The 24,064-nt window shown below is 40.3% G+C and overlaps 1 protein-coding gene across 2 annotated transcripts in view; it reads right to left on the reverse strand.

Annotated features, from left to right (window-relative positions):
* The window catches only part of VIRMA (vir like m6A methyltransferase associated), a 60,346-nt gene extending 57,870 nt beyond the window's left edge, over window positions 1–2,476 (reverse strand). The window contains exon 1 of one of the 2 annotated variants that reach the window (XM_081258304.1): window positions 2,348–2,476. In XM_081258304.1, coding sequence (XP_081114430.1) covers window positions 2,348–2,410 — 63 coding nt within the window. In that variant the 5' untranslated portion in view covers window positions 2,411–2,476. The remainder of the gene's footprint in view (window positions 1–2,347) is intronic. The other variant, XM_081258303.1, reaches the window with a different exon arrangement.
* Between the last annotated feature and the right edge of the window lie 21,588 nt (window positions 2,477–24,064).

Below are 24,064 nucleotides of genomic sequence, written 5' to 3' on the forward strand. Positions count from 1 at the left end.
ATGTACTGGTGTACTAACCTACCTTAATTTTACTAATCATATCATTTGCCTGCTCAAAAACTACTTATTTCTTACAAAATAAAGCCCATACTCCTTTGCTGACCATTTATGGAACTCTGTGATTTGGCTTCAAACTGCCTATCAGGGGCCACTTCACACTACTGCTTCAGCATACCCTTCCAAAGGACTGACTACTCCGGGAGAATGCCCTCCTTTCCTATGTATACCTGTGGAACACATTCTCTTCCACCAAAGACCAAGTTCATATGCCACCTGCCTTGATGAAGGCTTCCCTGATACTCTCAAATGAAAAGTGATCTGTCCCTCCTCTGAAATCACGTAGCCTTTTTTGGTACCACCAAAGGGAGCTAAATAAATATTGACTGGGGTCCTAATATATCAGACACTGATAAGCATTTTGGAAATAAAGGAGACAAACCTCAAGAAATTTCTACTCTGTCTCTATGCACTCATCATAATCTAACTTGAATCATAATTTTGTGGACCTCATGTCCAATACTAGTTATAAACTCCTTGAGAACAAACATCCCAATATTCCATATCCCCAAAAAACCCCTACTCCTACTTCAAGACTCAGTTCAAATATGATCTCTACTAAGCCTTCCTCAATCAATGCCAGAAGGTATTTACTACTGCTCCTATCCTCTCCATGGTCCTCAATGCTTAAGAATGAATGAATACTAGATTTCTAAATATATAGTAAGTGAATGAATGCTAACTTTCCTAAAGTAGTAAACTACTACACTAATTCATCATACGCTTTTCTTTCATTTTTAACTGTTCCCTATTTCTGTACGCATGATAGGTGTGTTCTTATCCAACTACTGCCTCCACTGTGAGTTTTCTAAAGCCTAGCTGGAACTGCAGTCAGAAAAGTATGGTCAGTGAACAAACAGAGCTAAGTGACCCACATGAAATGAGAGACCACAAGGTAATTCATTGTTAGTAAGATATGCTAAAGTTTCCAGGTATTTGATTTTTACTGACCTATAAACCATTCGTTAAAATAATCAGAAGACCAAGGTTGTCAAACTTTTTATTTAACAAGTACCAAAGTACAAGTGCTACCCACTACCATCCCTACCTCTGAAGACAGAAAAGTTCTCTCTGAAGGTACAAACTACTGTATGTATAGAACAAATAAGCTACAAGGATATATTGCACAGCACAGGGAATGCAGCCAATATTTTATAATAACTTAAAATGGAGTATAATCTATAAAAAGTGTGAATCACCATGTTGTACACTTGAAACTAATATTGTAAATCAACTATACCTCAATTTTTTTTTTAAAGTTCTCTAGAGGACTTCCCTGGTGGTACAGTGGTTGAGGCTCCACGCTCCCAATGCGGGGGGCCCGGTTCGATCCCTGGTCAGGGAACTAGATCCCGTATGTCGCAACTGAAAAAGGACCCCGCTCGCGGCAACGAAGATCCCGGACTCGGCGCAGCCAAATTAAAAAAAAAAAAAAAAAGTTCTCTAAATTAAGTTTACACCGAAAGAGAAATGTGAGCTCTAGGGTTTCTTTGAATTTCTCTGTGAACTTCATTTCTGTACGTTCTTGGCCGGTTGACTATTCAAGTTACATGTGGCACAAACAGTCATGCATTCAGGGGCGCTGAAGTTCATACAGAACGATTACTTTACAACAGCCCACTCTCGCCCCTCAAAACGACAACACAATTGTCCTTTACAGTTTGACTACAGTTCTCTCCTCTTCACAAGTATGCTGCACACAAAGGACGTTCTGTGTAAGTTCTTCTTGTCCTAATGTGTGAAATCTTTCCCAAAGATAAGTTGTATTAAAGTTTCAGGACAAATTGGAGAACACCGCAATCCTAAACCGAATGAGTGTCACATCTAGGTGGCCTAACTCCCGTTAGAAAAGAGACCTAGCAAAAGGGATTTGGGAACCAGGAAGCCAACGTGACCCGCTCGGTCACTAACACTACTGTCAAACACAAGGTGTCCGAGACCCCTTCCAAAACATCACCTGAGGTAAACGTGAGAACCATGATTCTTTTCAAGGCCCAAAGCGGACCCAGGGGGTTGGGGAGGTGGGTGGGGGACCAAAGAAAGTAGAGCAGCCAACTCAACCAAAGACGACGCGGGGCCGAAACTACCGCAGGGAAATGTAGCGGGTGGGGGTGGCTACCGCCACCCACCCCTCCAGACGCGGCGCCCACACCCAAGCTAGGAGGAGGGAGGGTGTGTGTGAGGAATTAAAGCGGCCTCGGCACGAGGAACAGTCGAGACACGCCTAACGGTTTTTTGTAAGAGTCCCCAATTCGAGAAACAGGGTCGGAATCAAGTCGCGAAGGCTTACCTCAGCGCTCGGGTGTTTAAAAGTGTCTAAAAATAGCAGCTCCATCGCCGAGTCCACCGCCATGTTTGCCGCGGGCGGGGGAAAGGGGAGGACTTCCGGGGCAGCCCTCCAAGCTCGGCGACGGCGGCTCAGGAGAGGGAGAGACGGCGGTACTTCCTGTGACCAAAGCGCTGGCGCCGCAAGCCTGAACCTATCGCGACGCGTCGCGCTTCCGGAAGTCGCCGGCCCAGACTTCTCCAGCGCGGCGGAGGGCGCCCTCAGAGCGCCGTGAGGGGAAGAGGAAGAAGGGGAGGGACTACGGCGTCTCCAGTGGTCCAAACCGCGTCGTCCTACCGCGTTTTAGAGCCGCGAGAGCTTCGGTAGGGGTGGAGTGTGGAGCAGGTTTAGGAGAGGCGGAGGAGGAGTGGGGAACGCAGCCAATTCAGGACTCCCGGCCCAGTGAACCGGCCAGCAAGAAACCTTTACAGGGCTGGCAGGAAAAAGGTGCAGTCAGCGAGGTTGGAAAGTAAGACTTATTTTTAAAAAAAGAAAGGAAACTGTCTCAAAACGAAGAGATTTTTTTTCCCCTCATCTGGGAACTGTGCATTGTCAATAATAATACCTAATCCACAGGCTTATTGTGAAAATTTATTTAGATAAAATTTAAAAAATTGTAAAACGTGAAATGCCATGAACAGTTAAAATGTCGAGTGAAAAGTAAGCCTCCCTGCCCTGTTAATGAACATTGCAGCAATTGGAATTATTTAGTAGTCTACATTGGCACAAGTGCTTGGGAGAGCAATTAGGAATTATCTAGTAAAATTACATGTGCCTACCCCACTTCTAGGAAAATTCTTGCACATGTGCCCAAAGAAATACCTACAGATACAAGAATATTCATGGCAAAACTTTATAGTTTTAAAAAGCTGTAAACTTAATTGTCATTAATAAGAAATAATCAGTAAACTCTGGTATATTTATGCAATGCACTAGTATAAAACATGTAGAAAGAATGAACCAGTGCTATATCTACTAACATGGATAATCTAACAAATGGTTAAGCAAACACTTATTCTTCACACATTGAAGAATATATAGAATGTAAATAGTTCAAAAGATATAAAATAACAAATTTTTAGGAGCATATATGTTATAAAATTAAAAAGGAATGCACTGGAATGATAAACACTGAAATTTCAAGATAGTGGTGAACCAGAGGGAGATGTAATTGAGAAGTGCACATGGGCTTCAAATGCTTTGTTAATGTTTTATTTTTTAGGTTAGTGGGTGTTCCACAGGTGTGCCTAACATTATTGTTTGTACCTTTCGGTATGTCTGAAATATTTAATAATAAATTAATTTTTAGTTTTTTAAGTAAATCTCCCATCCACCTCCTTCCTCAGCCATCCACTTTCCTCTCTATTAGCTAACAGTTGGTCTCCTTTACTATTTGTTTTTTTCAGAGAACCACTTCTTGCATTTATATTTATTACTTTTATCATTTTTGTTTTCTGATTCTTTTGTTTCTGCTTTTGAATTTGCTAATTCCTTCTGCTCTCTAGGCTTATATGCTGTTCTTTAATTTCTATGGTGATACTTAAGTTACTTATATTCTTATTTATTACTGTATATTTATGTCTACCAACTCTTCCGTAAGCTCTGCTTTAACTGTAACTAGTATACCATGTAGTGCGTTTATTATTGGTATTTTTTCACATAGTCTGATTTTCTTATCCTTGATTTTCTTTTTAACCTAAGTGTAGTGTGAGGTAGATTTAAAAAAATAATAATATTGGGGGAATTCCCTGGCAGTCCAGCGGTTAGGACTCCAGGCTTTCACCGACAAGGGCGTGGGTTCAATCCTTGGTGGAGAAACTAAGATCCCACAAGAGGCATGGCCTAATAATAGTAATAGTAAACTATTATTTAGAGCAGCTTTAGTTTTATGGGAAATTGAGCAGATAGTACAGAGTTCCTATCTATATATCCCATTTTTTCTATCAAGGATTCCCCTATTATTATTTTGCGTTATTTAGGGGGGGTACATTTATTTAATATTTATTTATTTATTTTTTGGCCGCACTGCGCCGCTCTAAGTTTTCCGACCAGGGGTTGAACCTGGGCTGCCACAGCAGTGAAAGTGCCAATTCCTAACCACTGGACTGCCAGGGAATTCCCAGGATGGTACATTTATTACAATTGATGAGCCAGTATCGATACATTATTATTAATTAAAGTCCATATATTACATTAGGCTTCCCTCTTTGTGTTGCACATACATACTATGTGTGTATTTGAATTTATAGACTATCTCTGAAATAATTATGCAAGAAACTGATCGTTATTTTTGCCTCAAGGGATGGGAGCTTGATGGCTAAGGTACAGAAATATAATTTATTTCCATATACATGTATTACCTAATAAAAAATAAAACTTTTTAAGATGAATAAGAATTGAGTATAAAAAACGTGTATAAACAACTCTTTTGAGAACTTTTGTTGCATAGAACAAAGAAATGAGGTATTCTTTCATGTGTTTGTTGGCAATCTGCATATCTTCTTTGGAGAAATGTCTATTTAGGTCTTCTGCCCATCTTTGGATTGGGTTGTTTGTTTTTTTGATATTGAGCTGCATGAGCTGCTTGTAAATTTTGGAGATTAATCCTTTGTCAGTTGCTTCATTTGCAAATATTTTCTCCCATTCTGAGGGTTGTCTTCTCATCTTGTTTATGGTTTCCTTTGCTGTGCAAAAGCTTTGACATTTCATTAGGTCCCATTTGTTTGTTTGTGTTTTTATTTCCCTTTCTCTAGGAGGTGGGTCAAAAAGGATCTTGCTGTGATTTATGTCATAGAGTGTTCTGCCTATGTTTTCCTCTAAGAGTTTGATAGTGTCTGGCCTTACATTTAGGTCTTTAATCATTTTGAGTTTATTTTTGTGTATGGTGTTAGGGAGTGTTGAAAGAATGCTTAACATCATTAATCATTAGAGAAATGCAAATCAAAACTACAATGAGATATCATATCACACCAGTCAGAATGGCCATCATCAAAAAATCTACAAACAATAAATGCTAGAGAGGGTGTGGAGAAAAGGGAACCCTCTTGCACTGTTGGTGGGAATGTAAATTGATACAGCCACTATGGAAAATAGTATGGAGGGTCCTTAAAAAACTAAAATTAGAACTACCATATGACCCAGCAATCTCACTACTGGTCATATACCCTGAGAAAACCATAATTCAAAAGAGACATGTACCACAATGTTCATTGCAGCTCCATTTACAATAGCCAAGACATGGAAGCAACCTAAGTGTCCATTGACAGATGAATGGATAAAGAAGATGTGGCAATATATACAGTGGAATATTACTCAGCCATAAAAAGAAATGAAACTGAGTTATTTGTAGTGAGGTGGATGGACCTAGAGTCTGTCATAGAGAGTGAAGTAAGTCAGAAAGAGAAAAACAAATACCATATGCTAACACATATATGTGGAATCTAAAAAAAAAAAACCTAGGGGCAAGATGGGAATAAAGACACAGACCTACTAGAGAATGGACTTGAGGATACGGGGAGGGGGAAGGGTAAGCTGGGACACAGTGAGAGAGTGGCATTGACATATATACACTACCAAACGTAAAATAGATAGCTAGTGGGAAGCAGCCGCATAGCACAGGGAGATCAGCTCGGTTCTTTGTGACCACCTAAAGGGGTGGGAGAGGTAGGGTGGGAGGGAGGGAGACGCAAGAGGAAAGAGATAAGGGGACATATGTATATGTATAACTGATTCACTTTACTATAAAGCAGAAACTAACACACCATTGTAAAACAATTATACTCCAATGAAGATGTTTTTTAAAAAAAAAGAAAGAAGTGAGGTAATTGTTGGAGGGGAAATGGAATCAAAGAGTATTTTTAAGATGGAGGATAATAGAGCATGTAGACTGCTGGGAATAAAGCAATGGAGAAACACTGATGATGAAGAAAGAGGGGGGATATTTCAAGAAGCAATGTATTGAGTGGAGGGAGGGATAGTATCTGGTAGACAAGTAGAAAGTGACCTTTGCTAGAAAGAACACCTGCTGCCTGATAACCAGGGGCAAGAAGGAGTCCATGGGTACACAGCAGATGGGAGTAATGATTTAGTATGTGGAAATAAGGGAGTTCCTTTTTGATGGTTTCTGTTGTCTCTGTGCAATCATCAGCTATGATTGAGAGGGCAGAAAGATGTAGAGGAGGTCAAGAAAGAGAGATGTATTAGCCAGACTTCTGGGAGAGCTCAGAATCCCCGATTGGCTATCCATCACCTCTCACAGTGTGTAGGGCCCCAGATTCACTTCTCCTTGCTGACTCTTTCACCTCGTCCCACTCTGATGATTCAGCGATTCCCATCTAGATATGGCTCCCTTAATCCAGAGGTATTTCACATCTCTGTGCCCTTGCTTACATGTTTTCCTCTACTTTGAATATGACTCCCTCAATATGGCTTTCAAAAACCTACGTACAGTTACAATAGTGTCCAAAAGAATGAAATACCTAAAGAATGAGTTTAACCAATGAGGTGAATAGCTTATACACTGAAAACTACAAAATATTGCCAGAAAAAATTAAAGAAGTCTTAAATAAATGGAAAGACATTCCATGTTCATGAATTGGAAGACTTAATATTGTTAAGATGACAGTATTATCCAAAGCAATCTACAAATTCAATGCAATCCCTATCAAAAGTCTAACAGCCTTTATTTTTTTCCTGAAATGGAAAATCTGCTCCTCAAATTCATGTGGGCCACATATGGGCGAGGGGCCACAAATAGCCAAAACAATCTTGAAAAAAAGAACAAATTTGGAGGACACACACTTCCTTATTTCAAAACTTACTACAAAACTACAGTAATTAAAACTGTGGTAATGGCATAAGGATAAACATATAGACCAATGGAATAGAAGTGAGTCAGAAATAAAAGATTCTCAACATCACTAATTATTAAAGAAATGCAAATCAGAACTACAATGAGGTACCACCTCACACTGGTCAGAATGGCCATGATTAAAATGTCTACAAATAACAAATGTTGGAGAGGGTGTAGAGATAAGGGAACCCTCTTACACTGTTTGTAGGAATGTAAATTGGTGCAGCCGCTATAGAAAACAGTATGGAGGTTCCTCAAAAAACTAAAAATAGAGTTGCCATATGATCCAGCAATCCCACTCCTGGGCATATAACCAGACAAAACTATAGTGCAAAAAGATGCATGCACCCCTATGTTCATAGCAACACTATTTACAATAGCCAAGACATGGAAACAACCTGAATGTCCATCGACCAATGAATGGATAAAGAAGATGTGGTACATATATACAGTGGTATATTACTCAGCCATAAAAAAGAATGAAATTATGCCATTTGCAGCAATATGGATGGACTTAGAGATTATCATACTAAGTGAGGTAAGTCAGAAAGAGAAAAATATCATATGATATCACTTATATGTGGAATCTAAAATACAACACTAATCAACATATCTACAAAACAAAAACAGACTCACTGATATAGAGAAAAGACTTGTGGTTGCCAAGGGGGAGGGAGGGGAGGAAAGGATTGGGAGTTTGGGATTAGCAGAGGCAAACTTGTATTTTTTAATTTGTTTAAATAATGCACTTTTTTTTGGCCACACCACGCAGCTTGTGGGATCTTAGTTCCCCAACCAGGGATTGAACCCAGGCCATCGGCAGTGAGATTGCGGAGTCCTAACCACTGGACCACGAGGGAATTCCCAAACTTTTATATATAGTATGGATAAACAACAAGGTCCTACTGTATAGCACGAGGAACTATATTCAATATCCTGTGACGAACCATAATGGAAAAGAATATGAAAAAGAATATAAGTATGTATAACTGAGTCGCTTTGCTGTGCAGCAGAAATTAACACAACATTGTAAATCAGCTATACTTCAATAAAGTTTTTAAAATGAGTCAGAAATAAACCTTTACATATATGGTAAATTGATTTTCAACAAGGGTACCAAGACCATTCAATGGAGGAAAGAATAATCTCTGCAATAAATGGTGCTGGCATAACTGGATGTCTATATGAAAAAAAATGAAATTGGACCCTTAACTCATACCATATACAAAAATGAACTCAGAATGGATCAAGAACCTGAATATAAAAACTAAAACCATAAAAATCTTAGAAGAAAACGTATCGGTAAATCTGTATTACCTGGGATTTGACAATGGGTTCTTAGGACACAAAAAACTTGAGCAGAAGAAAAAATAAATTGGACTTAATCAAAATTAAAAACTTTGGTGCATCAAATGACACTATCAAGAGACTGAAAAGACAATCTATAAAATGTGAGAAAATATTTGCAAATTATATGTATAATAATGGTCTATTCTCCAGAATATATAACAAACTCTACAACTCAACAACAAAAAGACAAACCACCCAATGAAAAAATGGGCAGAGAACTTGAATAGACATTTCTCCAAAGAAGTTCAAATGACCAATACATACATGAAAAGTTGCTCAACGTCTTAAGTCATTAGGGGAAGACAACTCAAAACCACAGTAAGTTACTTCACACCCATTAGAATGGCTACAGTTTTTTTGTTTTCTGTTTTTAAATCAGAGTTGGTGAGGATGTAGAGAAATTGGAACCCTTGTATATTAAGAATGTATACTGGTACAGTCACTGTGGAAAGCAGTTTGGCAGTTTCTGAAAAAAAATATGGAATTACCATATGACAGAGAATTACCATATTACCACTGCTAGGCATATACCAAAAGAACTGAAAAAAGTACTCAAATACTTGTATATGAATGCTCATAGCAGCACTATTCACAATGGCCAAAAGGTGGAAAGAAGCCAAATATCCATCCATGAATAAATGGATAAACAAAATGTGGTGTGTATATACTTCCTGCACCACATGGCTCCCTGACTCCTCAGATTTGATATTTTTTTATCTGTACTTTGGAGTATATTCAACAGATTAAGGTCTAGTGCCCAACTAGCTTTTGCCATTTCTTCATAGGTTAGTGTCCACCTTCTAGCCTATGAGCTTCTTCCAAAGTAGTGATAATACCCTGTTCCTGGCACACCCTAAATACTCAAAAATGTTTATTGAATGAATTGATTCCTTTTTCACTATTTCAAATCAGATATAGAATTATGTATTATGCATGGTTTATATACCAAATGCTTGGATTGTACTATTCTTTTTCTTTCATTTCTGTCTCTTTTGCTCATCAGATTAGAAACTCCCCCAGAACAGTGCTCTGTAAACAGCCCACAGTAGCTATTGCTGTTTTACCAGCTACAGTGTCTTTCCTTCTTTGATTTTCACCACCCTGCAGTGAAAAGAGCCATTTGAAGAAAAACAAGAATTGCCTCTAATGTGAAAAGCAACTTATGCAAATCTGAACACTTGCCAGGGGCAATGTGACAAAAAGGCAGAGATGGTGGGAGAGAGCTAAGCAGCCCACAGTAAGTCCATGCTGCATTTGTTTGATAACAGATGAGCTCTTTTCCAAGGTGACTGACATGCACATCAGTACACAGAGCGGGAGGAGGGTTGGAGTGAACTGCCAAGCATTTCAACGTCTCCAGAGAGCAAGTACATCAAGAACAACTGAGTTGGGAGTCTGGCAAACTGCCAACTGCACGACACCCATCCACCAGTGGGAACACAAAGGGCTTTCATTTTCCTCTCTCTCTGAGAACACTGATTAAAAGTAACAGCTGTCCCCTTTATCCATGAGACTTTATTATGATAATTCCCTACAAGCCAAGGGCTTGCTGTGAAACTTCCACATCATTCTTCAGAATGTAGTCTGGAGATTACCTAAAGATTTGAGAAGCATAGATTGTAAACTATTATCCACACAAAATATCTCAAAATAAGCACACCCATTAGTGCCAGTTGTTCAGAAAGTTTCAATGACCCTAGCTATTTTCCAACTCTTTTCCAACCTCATAAAGGCATAACACTCTGGGATCCTGTCTATTTTATTTTATTTTATTTTATTTCATTTATTTGGCTGTGTTGGGTCTTCGTTGCTGTGCGCAGGCTTTCTCTAGTTGCAACGAGCGGGGACTACTCTTTGTTGCGGTGCATGGGCTTCTCAATGTAGTGGCTTCTCTTGTTGCGGAGCACAGGCTCTAAGCGCGCAGGCTTCATTAGTTGTGGTGCGTGGGGTCAGTAGTTGTGGCTCGCGGGCTCTAGAGCACAGGCTCCGTAGTTGTGGCGCACGGGCTTAGTTGCTCTGTGGCATATGGGATCTTCTCAGACCAGGGCTCAAACCTGTGTTCCCTGCATTGGCAGGCGGATTCTTAACCACTGAGTAGGTGGTAATTTTTTAAAAAGATCATCCACCACTGATAGTTTGAGAAACACTGGTCTGGAGGAATTCAACCTCTGATAAAACTTCAGGGCTTCCCTGGTGGCGCAGTGGTTGACAGTCTGCCTGCCGATGCAGGGGACACGGGTTCGTGCCCCGGTCCGGGAAGATGCCACATGCCGCGGAGCGGCTGGGCCAGTGAACCATGGCTGCTGAGCCTGCGCGTCCAGAGCCTGGGCTCCGCAATGGGAGAGGCCACAATAGTGAGAGGCCCGCGTACAGGAAAAAAAAAACAAAAAACAAAAAACTTCAGCTTTACCTCGCTTCAGGAGAGAGCTAGGGAAAATGCATTCCTCAGTCTCTCTTTCCTCCCACACTCTGACCTCTGTTTCTCCCTTGGGCCAAACCCAGTTAGAAGCCAGATGGCAGAAAGGCCCAGGTGATACATTGTACAGCCAACCAGGTCATGGAGCAGGGCAGAGAAGGACAGGAAATGGATCTGGTGGAGCAAACAGAGAATTAGCTGTGCTCTGGGCTGTGACACTCACTCACTGTGTGACCTTGGGAGAGTTACTTAGTCTCAGTGATCTTCAGTTACCCCCATCCCATAAAATGGGGATCCTTAGACCACCATCCACTTATTCCACCACTCTTCATTAACTTGCTTAAGCCAGAGACCTGGCAGTCATTCAGGTCTCATCCAGTCAGTCCTGAGCATCTCACCTCCATAATGACATTCACACGTGGCCCCTCCTCTCCATCCTTACTGCCCTCCCTGAGCTGAGCTCCTCTGATTTTGTCCATTGTACTGCAGCAGCCTTCTGACTGGTCTTGCTCTCCTCCAATGCATCCTCCAGAATGACACCTGAAGGAGCTTTTATTTTTTTTTTAAGATTTTTTTGGATGGGGACCATTTTTAAAGTCTTTATTGAATTTGTTACAATATTGCTTCTTTTTTTTTATGTACTGGTTTTTTGGCCCCCTAGGCATGTGGGATCTTAGCTACACGAACAGGGAACGAACCCGCACCCCCTGTATTGGAAGACGAAATCTTAAGCACTGGACCGCCAGGGAAATCCCCTGAGCGATCTTTTAATATACAGATTTGGCCAACTAATTTCCTAGCTTAAGTACAGAATTTGAGAGTGAGCATTTAAAACTAGTTAAGTGTTTAGAATGCTCGAGTGGTTTCGTTTTGTTTTGGTTTTGGTCCTCAGGTTATAAATGTTTTCTTATGCTTCTAATCATGCTCTTTTCCTCTGAAATGCCCGTGCCCCTTCTTTGCCAGCTAACTCCCTATTCATTTTTTAGAACTTGGGGAAATTTGTCTGACCACCACACCCACTACAAGCAGGGGGCTCCTAAATGCTCTTACTGTACACTTTATTACATCACTTATTCCTGCACTATAATTAAACTTCCTTTTAGAAACTGCAAACCCCGTGAAGGAAGGAACTGCACAATTTTTATGGTCGTATTTCCTTGCCTAATAGTACCTGAACACAATTAGTACCATATATATACATACACACACACACATACACACACACACACACATATATATATATATATATACCCTCTATATATAGTTGAATGAGTTGTTGAATAAATGAGAATTGGGATGGTCAGCTAAGTCTTTATGGAAATGGAATTTGAGCTAAATGGTTTCTGAAGAATAGATAAAATTGAGATGGCCAAAGAGGAGGGGAGAGAGTTTCTGGTTGGTTTAACAAATTGAGCAGAGGCAGAAAGACCAGTGTGATTAGTGAGTAGATGAGTTTGAATGTAGGAGCTAAAGGTGGGAGAGGTCAGTTGAGGTCCAATGGAGGATTGCCATGAATTCCACATTGGAATTTGTTTTGTAAACTGGGAGTGAACTGAGGAGTTGAGGTTGAGCCTTGACCTTTTTTTTTTTTTTTTTTTTTTTTTTGCGGTACGCGGGCCTCTCACTGTTGTGGCCTCTCCCATTGCGGAGCACAGGCTCCGGACGCGCAGGCTCAGCGGCCATGGCTCACAGGCCCAGCCACTCCACGGCATGTGGGATCTTCCCGGACCGGGGCACGAACCCGCGTCCCCTGCATTGGCAGGCAGACTCTCAACCACTGCGCCACTAGGGAAGCCCCAAGCCTTGACCTTTTTGAAAGAAGAATGAAATTATATAATAATGTGTCAGGAAGATTACTCTTCCTGGGATGTTTACAATGAATTGAAATAAAAGGCTAGAAGCAAAATGGTCATTAAGAAAATTCTTAAAATAATTCATGTGAGGGGGTTAAAAGTCTGGATTTGGATTGTTTGAAGTGGATATGGAAAGGAAACGAATGAGAAGAGACATTAAAAAGAAGGAAGTTATAGGGACTTCCATGGTGGTCCAGTGGTTAAGAATTGATCCTGCAATGCAGGGGACGGGCGTTTGATCCCTGGTCAGGGAACTAAGATGCCATATGTCGCGGAGTAAGCCCGCATGCCATAGCTACAGAGCCCATGAGCTTTGGAGCCTGCGCACCACAAGGAAGAGCCTCACGCTGCAACAAAAATCCCACGTGCCTCAACTAGGACCCGATGCAGCAAAAAAATAAATAAATAAATATAAAAAAAGAAATTATAAAAATTTTTTAAAATAATGGTCCTTAATGAGTAGCATAAATGCATGGAACTCAATGTTTACTGATTATTCGACACTAAAATTCTGGTCAGTACTAACGACAGAAATAAAGAGGGTACAAACAATGAGTTAATAAATTCAGCTGTTTTAATAAAGTTTATTATTGTTATTACTTAAACTTAAAAAGCCATGTCGAAAATTTAAATCTCAGGCAAAGGTTTTACATTTTGGACTCCAAGGCCCTGTTACAATGTCTACTGCCACCTGCTGGCAGAGGAGAAGTGACTATAATCTCCTAATTGCAAACCTACAAACTTAAGTCACGGTTAAGGTTATACAGTCATCAAAATGTCAAGCAGCTAGATGGTAATAGGGGTTTCTATTCTTTATTGTATACTCTAATTGCTGTATCACTACCAGATCAAGGGACCCTGGGAACCTGCTAGTGGCTGATCAAGCTTGGTGTCTTATCCCATTTTAATTTTACCCCTATTACTGAGTGGTTGTAGGATTTCCTTAGTTGTTTTTTTTTTAATTAATTTTTATTGGACTATAGTTGATTTACAATGTTGTGTTTAGGATTTACTTAGGTTTACAGTTTCCTCACTTCTAAGATTTGAAATGGTGAAACTTTTCTGGTTGCTTTTACAAGGTTATTGAAAGAAAGAATGGAGAAAAAACATGTTGAAAGGTAAAGATACTCTTGTTTGTACCAGGCATCAGTTTTGTTCTACAAATTGATTTTTTTAAAATTTTTGTTCAATACCATAACATTTTTATTTTAGCCATGTTGTAGTAATATGTTTTAAAATCTAGTAGAGGGGGCTTCCCTGGTGGCGCAGTGGTTGAGAGTCCGCCTGCCGATGCAGGGGACACAGGTTCGTGCCCCGGTCCGGGAGGATCCCACATACCGCGGAGTGGCTGGGCCCGTGAGCTATGGCTGCTGGGCCTGCGCATCCGGAGCTGTGCTTCGCAATGGGAGAGGCCACGACAGTGAGAGGCCCGCGTACCACAAAAAAAAAAAAAAAAAAAAAAAAAAAAAATCTAGTAGAGGGATACTACATTTAAATGAATATTGATATGTTAGTGTTGATAATACTGGATCCATACACGTATCCTTAAAATAGTCATGCCCTTTGATCCAATACTTTTCATTTTGGAAACTTAAGAAAGTAATCACAAAACGGTGAAATAGCTTTATTTACAAAATTTGTATTGCATCATTTGTAATAAAAAGAAATTGGAAATAATGTAAATGTTCAATAAAATAGTAACCATAAACAGTGCTATAATCATAAAACAAAATATTTTACAGCCATCAAAATGATATTCATAAATAACTTAGAATTGCATGGGAAAATTATTTTATTTGGAAAAATGCGTAAGTGTGATTGCAAATATTGTATATAAAACAAAATAAAATTTTAAGAATTCATGCATATAAAAATCTAGAAAGCAATATACCAAGGGTCAGAGTTATTTGACTATGAATATCATTTTCTTTTCTTTTTTTATTGTGTTAAAATACACATAACATTTTTTTTTTTTTGGCTGCGTCAGGTTGTTGAGGCATGTGGGATCTTTCGCTGCAGTGCTCAGCTTTCTCTCTAGTTGTGGCATGCGGGTTTTCTCTCTCTAGTTGTGGTGCGAGGGCTCCAGGGCATGGGGGCTCTGTTGTTGCTGGGCTCTCTCTTTGAGGCACATGAGCTCAGTAGTTGTGGCATGCAGGCTTAGTTGCCCGAGGCATGTGGGATCTTAGTTCCCCTACCAGGGATGGAACCCTGGTCCCCTGCATTGTAATGCAGATTCTTTACCACTGGACCACCAGGGAAGTCTCAAAATACACATAACATTTTAAAAAATTATCATTATATTCTAATCCACCATTCTCCATGGTGAATTACTAAAATCCCATATGGGTGCTTAACAAATATTACGTATTCAATAAGTATTCATTTCTTTCTTCTACCTAACCACTCCTGGGAGTGGCAAGAGATTATGTGTATTGCTTTATATTTTTATTCTTACTAAGTTATGGAATATTTTCATCTTTTCATTATTTGATATTCCCAAATGCGACCATGTATTCTGAATCTGTGTCAGAATATTAGCCATGAATCCATAAGAATGTAAATAGGTGTGGCTGACTGACTGAGGCAAGAGTCATGGTGAGGTGCAGCATCTTAGCATGATCATTGTCTAGGTACTTGATCTGCAATTAGGAGCTTGTCTTTGACCCCATAGGATTAGAAACTCTTTTTAACTGGTTTCCTCAGGAGGGATCAGAATAGAGCCATTTTAATCACACTCACAGGGGACTTCCCTGGTGGCCCAATGGTTAAGAATCCGCTTGCCAATGCAGGGGACACGGGTTCAGCCCCACATTGCCATGGAGCAACTAAGCCCGTGCACCACAACTACTGAGCCTGTGCTCTAGAGCCCGAGAGCCACAACTACTGAGCCCGCGTGTTGCAACTACTGAAGCCCGCACGCCTAGAGCCTGCGCTCCGCAACAAGAGAAGCCACAGCAATGAGAAGCCCACACACCACAACAGAGTAGCCCCCGCTTGCCGCAACTAGAGAAAGCCCTCACACAGCAACGAAGACCCAATGCAGCCAAAAAACTAAATTTAAAAACCTTTTTTTAGTTTAAAAAAAACCACACAAATAAACTTATAAACAAATTTCGATTTTTAAATTTTCATTGAAAAGCCAGAACATATGTTAACTCACTGTGATAGACCTTATGGAATCACAGTTGTAGGGGTGATTAATGGACTCAGGAAACTCCAAAGCCCAGTATGAATGAGCTAGCTCCAAATGCCCTTTCCCTCTGTTGGGATATATCTAATAAGGGAGATGACAACTGTAGTAGAAATAGATGATTGCTTCTTCTTTTTTTTTTTTTTTTTTTTTGATCATGCTGTGTGGCTTTCGGGATCTTAGTTCCCCAATCAGGGATCGAACCCATGCCCCGTGCAGTGGAATCACAGAGTCCTAACCACTGGACTGCCAGGGAATTCCCATGATTGCTTCTTCTTATGCTGAGAATCCTAATTTGTTTAGGATACACATTCCTCATTCCCCTAAAACCATGAATTTTAGGAAAGTTGGCATCAGTTCTAGCCTGAGAGAATGAATCTTGTTTGGCCTAATTTCCTTTCATGGCTACTACATTCTTTTTTTTTTTTTTTTTTTTTTGGCTACTACATTCTTCATGCTAGTGATTGATTTAGGGAGAAGCATGTGGTTCCACTTAGGCCAATGAGACATTCAGGGAAGTTGACTAAGTGGGCTTCCAGAAGAGACTTCTTAGCTCTTAAATCTAAAATTATAAAACTCTTAGAAGAAAACATGGGGGGAAAGCTTCATGATGTTGAATTTGGCAATAATTTCTAGGATAAAACACCAAAGCAGAAGCAACAAAGAAAAAAAACAGATAAATTGGACTATCAAAATTTTAAATTTCTGTGTATCAATATATCCGATAGGGAGTTAATATCCAGAATATACAAGGAACTACATATAATTCAAGAACAACAACAACAACACCAAAACCACAATTTAAAAATAGGCAGGGCTTCCCTGGTGGCACAGTGGTTAAGAATCCACCTGCCAATGCAGGGGACAGGAGTTTGAGCCCTGGTCTGGGAAGATCCCACATGCTGTGGAGCAACTAAGCCCATGCACCACAACTACTGAGTCTGTGCTCTAGAGCCCGCGAGCCACAACTACTGAAGCCCTCATGCCTAGAGCCCATGCTCCACAACAAGAGAAGCCACCGCAATGAGAAGCCCGCGCACCACAACAAAGAGAAGCCCACACTCGCTGCAACTAGAGAAAGCCCACGAGCAGCAACGAAGACCCAATGCAGCGAAAAATAAGTAACTAAAATAAATAAATTTTATAAAAAATAAAACTTGGCAAAAGGCACATGAAAAGATGCTCAACATGGGCTTCCCTGGTGGCGAAGTGGTTAAGAATCCACCTGCAAATGCAGGGGTCATGGGTTCGAGCCCTGGTCCAGGAAGATCCCACGTGCCGCGGAGCAACTAAGCCCGTGTGCCACAACTACTGCGCCTGTGCTCTAGAGCCCACGAGCCACAACTCCTGAGCCTGCATGCCACAACTACTGAAGCCCGTGCACCTAGAGCCCATGCTCCACAACAAGAGAAGCCACGACAATGAGAAGCCTCACACCACAACGAAGAGTAGCCCCTGCTCACCGCAACTAAAGAAAGCCCACGCACAGCAACGAAGACCCAACACAGCCATAAATAAATAAATAATAAAATAAAAATTAAAAAAAAAAGATGCTCAACATTGTTAATTATCAGAGAAATGCAAATCAAAACCACAATGAGATAACACCTCATACCTATCAGAATGGCTATCATCAAAAAGACCACAATGGTGATCCAGTGGTTAAGACTCTGTGCTTCCACTGCAGGGGGCATGGGTTCCACCCCTGGTCAGGGAACTAAGATCCCACATGCCACATGGCATGGCCAAAAAAGAAAAAAGAATTACATAATAAAAAATAATTTAAAATAAATTAGAAAAAAAAAAGACCACAGGTAACAAATGTTGGTGGGGATGTGGAGAAAGGGGAACCCTCATACACTGTTGGTGGGAATGTAAATTGGTGCAGCCGCTGTGGAAAACAGCCTGGAGGTGCCTCAAAAAACTAAAAATAGAACTACCATATGATCCAGCAATTCCACTCTTGGATATACATCCGAAGAATATGAAAACACTAATTCAAAAAGATATATGCACCCCAATATTCGTAGCAGCATTACCTAAAATAGCCAAGATGTGGAAGCAACTTAAGTGTCCATCAACAGATTAATGGATAAAGAAGAATGTGACATACATATATATACACAATGGACTACTACTCAGCCATAAAAAAGAATGAAATTTTGCCATTTGCAACAACCTGGATGGACTTGAATGGTATTATGCTTAGTGAAATAAGTCAGATAGAGATATGATATCACTTATATGTGGAATCTAAAAAATAAAACAGGGCTTCCATGGTGGCGCAGTAATTAAGAATCTGCCTGCCAATGCAAGGGACACAGGTTCAAGCCCTAGTCCGGGAAGATCCCACATGCCGCAGAGCAACTAAGTCTGCACCACAACTACTGAGTCTGAGCTCTAGAGCCCACAAGCCACAGCTACTGAGCCCACGTGCCACAGCTACCAAAGCCTGTGCGCCTAGAGTCCATGCTCCGCAACAAGAGAAGCCACGACAATGAGAAGCCCACGCACCCTAATGAAGAGTAGCCCCCGCTCGCCACAACTAGAGAAAGCCCACGCGCAGCAACGAAGACCCAACACAGCCAAAATTAAATAAACAAACAAATAAATAAATTTATATATAAAAAAATAAAAATAAAGCAAACTAGTGAGTAAAACAACAACAAAAAGGACACACATATAGGAGAATAATCTACTGGTTACCAGTGGGAAGAGAGGAAGGGCAATATAGGGGTAGGGGATCAAGAAGTCCAAACTACTATGTATAAAATAAATAAGCTACAAGGATATATTGTACAGTACAGGGAATATAGCCAATATTTTATAATAACTAAATGGAGTATAGCCTGTAAAAATTATAACTATGTTGTATACCTGAAACTTTGTTGTTGTTAAATGTGTTTGTTTGTTTGTTTGTTTATGCTGTGTTGGGTCTTTGTTGCTGCACGCGGGCTTTCTCCAGTTGCGGCAAGTGGGGGCTACTCTTTGTTGGGGAGTGCAGACTTACTGCTGTGGCTTCTCTTGTTGCGGAGCACGGGTTCTAGGCGCGCGGGCTTCAGTAGCTGTGGCTTGCGGGCTCTAGAGCTCAGGCTCAGTAGTTGTGGTGCACGGGCTTAGTTGCTCCACCACCTGTGGGATCCTCCTGGACCAGGGCTTGAACCCGTGTCCCCTGCATTGGCAGGCGGGTTCTTAACCACTGCACCACCAGAAAAGCCTCCTGAAACTTATATAATGTTGTACAGCAGCTATATCTCAATTTTAAAAATATTTTTAAAAAAACAAAAACAAAAAATGGGGAAAGAGCTTTAGACATTTCTCCGAAGACAATATGGCCAATAAGCACATGAAAAAGATGCTCAATACTACTAATCATCACAGAAATGCAAATTGAAATCACAATGAGATATCACCTCACATTCATTAGGGTGCATAGTGTAAAAAAGAAGAAAGAACAGAGTTGGTAAGGATGTAGAAAAACTGGAACCATTGTACACTGTAGGAATGAAAATGGTGCAGAGGCTATGGAAAACAGTATAGTGGGTCATCAGAACATTAAATATAGAACTACTATGTGATCCAGCAAATCCACTTCCAAAAAGACTGAAAACAGGGACTCGAATATAAATTTATACACTCATGTTCACAGCAACATTATTACAATAGCCAAAATGTAGAACCAACATAAATGTTTGTTAACAGAGAGATGACTGGATCAACAAATATCCATGCAGTAGAATATTATTCAGCCTTAAAAAAAGAAGGACGATCTGACGCATGCTACAATGTGGATGAATCTTTAGGACATTATACTAAGCCCATTACAAAAGTACAAGTAATGTATGATTACACTTATATGTGGTACCTAGAATAGTAAAATTCACAGAGACAGAAAGTAGAATGGTGGTTGCCAGGGACTCGGGGGAGTGGGGAGCAAGGAGTTACTGTTTAATGGGTACAGAGTTTCAGTTTTGCAAGATGAAAAAGTTCTGGAGATGACTGGTAATGATGGTTTCACAAAATGTGAGTGTACTTCAGAAAAGTGGTTAAGATGGTGAACTTTATGTTATATATATTTTGCCACAATTTTTAAAAAGAGAGAGACCCAAGAATGAAACAGTTCCTTTTCTAACTCCAGTTTTTAACGTGGAGTGATGCCTGGAGCTGCTGGAGTTTCAGTAACCATCTTGCAACCACGAGGGGACTACACAATACCCCGAGGCGGGCAGAGCATAAAGACAGAAACTGGGCCCTTGATGATAGGATCAAGTCCCTGAATTAATGATCCTTGGTACAGCTATTCTTCCAGACTTCCTGTTTTATAAGACACCTAGGTATCCTTTTTGTTAAGTCCTTCTGAGTTAGGTTTTCTGTTATTTGAAACTGAAACATCTTAACATGTAATAACATTGTTGTCAGTCGGTTAGCACACCATATTCCCCAGGCAGGGCTAGGTCCACAATGACCAGTTTTTCTCTAACTTTCCTTATCTAAAACCTTCATGAAGTATTAGAAAGTTATATTACTACAATATCACCTCATGACCCACTATAGTTTTCAAGATTTCTAGCTTTAAGGTGACAGAATTCCAGGTCAATATTTTCCCACAACCCCTTATGGCTATTCCCTGAGGATGTCTACAAGAAAAAAGAGTACCTCTCTGTTACCATATATGTGCAATTCCCTGTTATGTGAATGTTGTGATTATTGTGCTTTCTTATATTAAGATAGTATTATACTATAGGGATGAAGCTACATTCTTGCATGTCTCCCAGGAAGGGTGAGGTCATTTCTGATGTCAGATACTGAAGGAAGAAGTTTGTTTTTCAGTCAGAAGCTTGAAGCAAAGAGGGCAGTCCAAGATAAATACTTAATGTGTTTTACTGAATGAAGGGTCAAATGCCTATAAACCAAAGGACACCATCAAGAAAGTGAAAGGGCAGCCTACAGAATGGGAGAAAGTAATTTGCAAATCATATATCTGATATGGGTCTACTATCCAGAATATATAAAGAACTTTTAAAGCTCAACAACAACAAAAAAACAAACGGTTCAATTAAAATGTGAGCAAAAGGCTTCAAAGACATTTATTTGGAGATCTGCAAATGGTCAACAGGCACATGAAAACATACTCAACATCACTGATCCTTAAGAAATGCAAATAAAACGACAACGAAATACCACTTCATACTCAATAATATGTCTATAATCAAAAAAACAAAAATAAGTGTAAGATGAAGTGAGGATGTGGAGAAATTAGAACCTTTATATGTTGCTGGTAAGAATATAAATGGTGCATCTGCTGTGGAAAACAGTTTGGCAATTCCTCGAAAAGTTAAACACTGAATTACCATATGACCCAGAAATTCCACTCCTAGGTATATATCCAAAGAAATGAAAACAGAGACTCAAATACTTGCGTACACATGATCATAGCAGCCCTGTTTACAATTGCTCAAAAGTGAAACAATCCAAATATCTATCAATTGATGTATTGATAAACAAATTATGGGGAGTTTCCTTGTGGTCTAGTGGTTAGGATTCAGTGCTTTCACTGCCACGGTCTGGGTTCAATCCCTGGTCAGGGAACTGAGATCCTGCAAGCTGCGCAGCATGGCCAAAAAAAAAAATTATGGTATATATATACAAGGGAATATGACTCAGCCATAAAAAGGAATGAAGTACTACTATATGCCACAACATGAATGAATCTTGACAACGTTATGCTAAGTGAAAGAAGCCACATACATAAGACCTCACATGATTGCATTTATATTAACTATCCAGAGTAGGTAAATCCACAGAATTAGAAAGCAGACTGGTAGTTGCCAAGGACTGAGGGGAGGGGGGAAAGGGGAATGACCGCTTAATGGGTACAGAGTGTTTTCTGGATTTTTTGCTTTTTTTGGCCACACCACGTGGCTTTTGGGATTTTAGTTCCCCGAACAGGGATCGAACCTGTGCCCCCTGCAGTGAAAGAGATGGGTCCTAACCACTGGACCACCAGGGAATTCCCGGGTACAGAGTTTTTTGAGGTGTGATGAAAATGTTTTGGGGCGATGAAAATGTAGTGGTTGTACAACATTGTAAATGAACTAAAAGTCACTGAACTGTTCACTTTAAAGTGATTTATTTTATGTTCTTTGAATTTTACCTCAAAAAATAAAGTAATAAAATAAATAAAACCAAGATGCCTAGGAAGCTACTTCTGGGTATTAAATGAAGATGGTTTCTTCCATGGAGAGAAAAGGGAGCAGCCAGGAGGTGAGGGACCCAGGCAGTCTACTTTGGGCCAACTCTTTGGAGCTAGATTGAAAATATCTCGAAAGGGCAAGGAGAATGGGAAGAGATTAGCTGTGCTAAATGTGGAAACTTCTTTGTAAAACAGACTGTTTATTTTTTTTTCTTTTATTTATTTATTTATTTTCTTTTTGCGGTACACGGGCCTCTCACTGTTGTGGCCTCTCCCGCTGCGGAGCACAGGCTCCGGACGCGCAGGCTCAGCGGCCATGGCTCACAGCCCAGCCGCTCCGCGGCATGTGGGATCTTCCCAGACCGGGGCACGAACCCGTGTCCCCTGCATCGGCAGGCGGACTCTCAACCACTGCGCCACCAGGGAAGCCCAAACAGACTGTTTATAATGCTTCCAGTTTCTATATTTATTTCCCACAATTTCAAGTAAAATTATTTGTAAAGTTTGGAAAACTCTCTTAGGCTGTGAGTTTCTTGAAAGTCAAGAACTGTCATATCTTTGAACCCTTTTTGCCTGGTACATAGTGGGTTCTAGAAATGCTGATTTGATGAAATTAGAGCAGGAAGTTTTGATTACACTTGTGTAGGAGTGTAAAAATGGGAACAATACACTTTTTTTGGAACATCCTTGTCATAGCAACAGTAAACAATTACAGATCACAAAGGAAAGTGAGACTGAAATTCACCTGGAGGGACAAAAGAGTAAATTTTTTAATGGTTAAATCAATATTTGGTTTCTTAAAAGAGGTGATAACCCCTTATAGTATATGTCTTACAATGTAAAGCAAACTCTACCAGGAAGCAGGAATTTTGTCACAAATAATAGAAAACCAAGCTCAATTGGTTTAACAGTAAAGGGAATTTACATACAAAATGCCCAAAGGTAGGGCTAACTCCAAGCCTAACCCTGAGGACCAGTTTCTTGCTGTTTGTACTCTGCCTTTTTTGTAAAGTTCCTGGGATAGCTTGCTTTCTCACATCCAGCAGGAGGAAGCCAACACAGTTCTCCCATCAGCATTTTCAGGAAAAATTCTGATTGGACTGGTTCTGTCAACTGCCTACCCCCAACCAAGCACTGTAGCCTATTGGATGGAACACTCCCAGGCTTAGCCTAGGTTATATGTGTCATCCCTGGATTCAGAATAGAATCAGTCTCCCCAGAACCTTAGGATTCCAAAAAGGAAACTGAGGATTGGAGGAAAGGAGAGGATGAGAATATTGCTGGGAAGTCAACTGACAAAAGTCCACTACATAAACTATCTTAAAGCCACATTTTAAAATCCACCTCATGTTTATGGTCTAAAGCCCAAACTCAGTTATACTTAATATTAGTCCAGTGGGTTGCTCCTCAAAGAAAAAGTCCTCTGATCAAACAAAGCTGGCACATAATTTATACTGTAACCCCCTCTTAGAGGTTCCCTTTGCTCACTAGTTTAGCGAAGGCTTTGAGAAATGCTTTGGCGGAGAGGCTGTTGAACTTTGTTTAGTCAACTGTTTCACAAGCTTCTTTGACTGAAGAAACCTCTTTTTGAGCAACACCTATTAACAGCCATGGAACAATGGAACATGTTTTGAAAAAGACTGTGTCATTGCAAAAGTCTGACGTCTTCAGACTCGACTCTGTCTTTGGTGGCAGTAACTTCTTTCTACTTAGTCACCAACTCAGCAATTACAGAGGTCTTCCCTGGTGGCGCAGTGGTTAAGAATCCTCCTGCCAATGCAGGGGACATGGGTTCGAGCCCTGGTCCGGGAAGATCCCACAGGCCGC

Source organism: Mesoplodon bidens, assembly GCF_964165515.1.
Source record: "Mesoplodon bidens genome assembly, chromosome: 16".
Lineage (NCBI taxonomy): Eukaryota > Metazoa > Chordata > Mammalia > Artiodactyla > Ziphiidae > Mesoplodon > Mesoplodon bidens.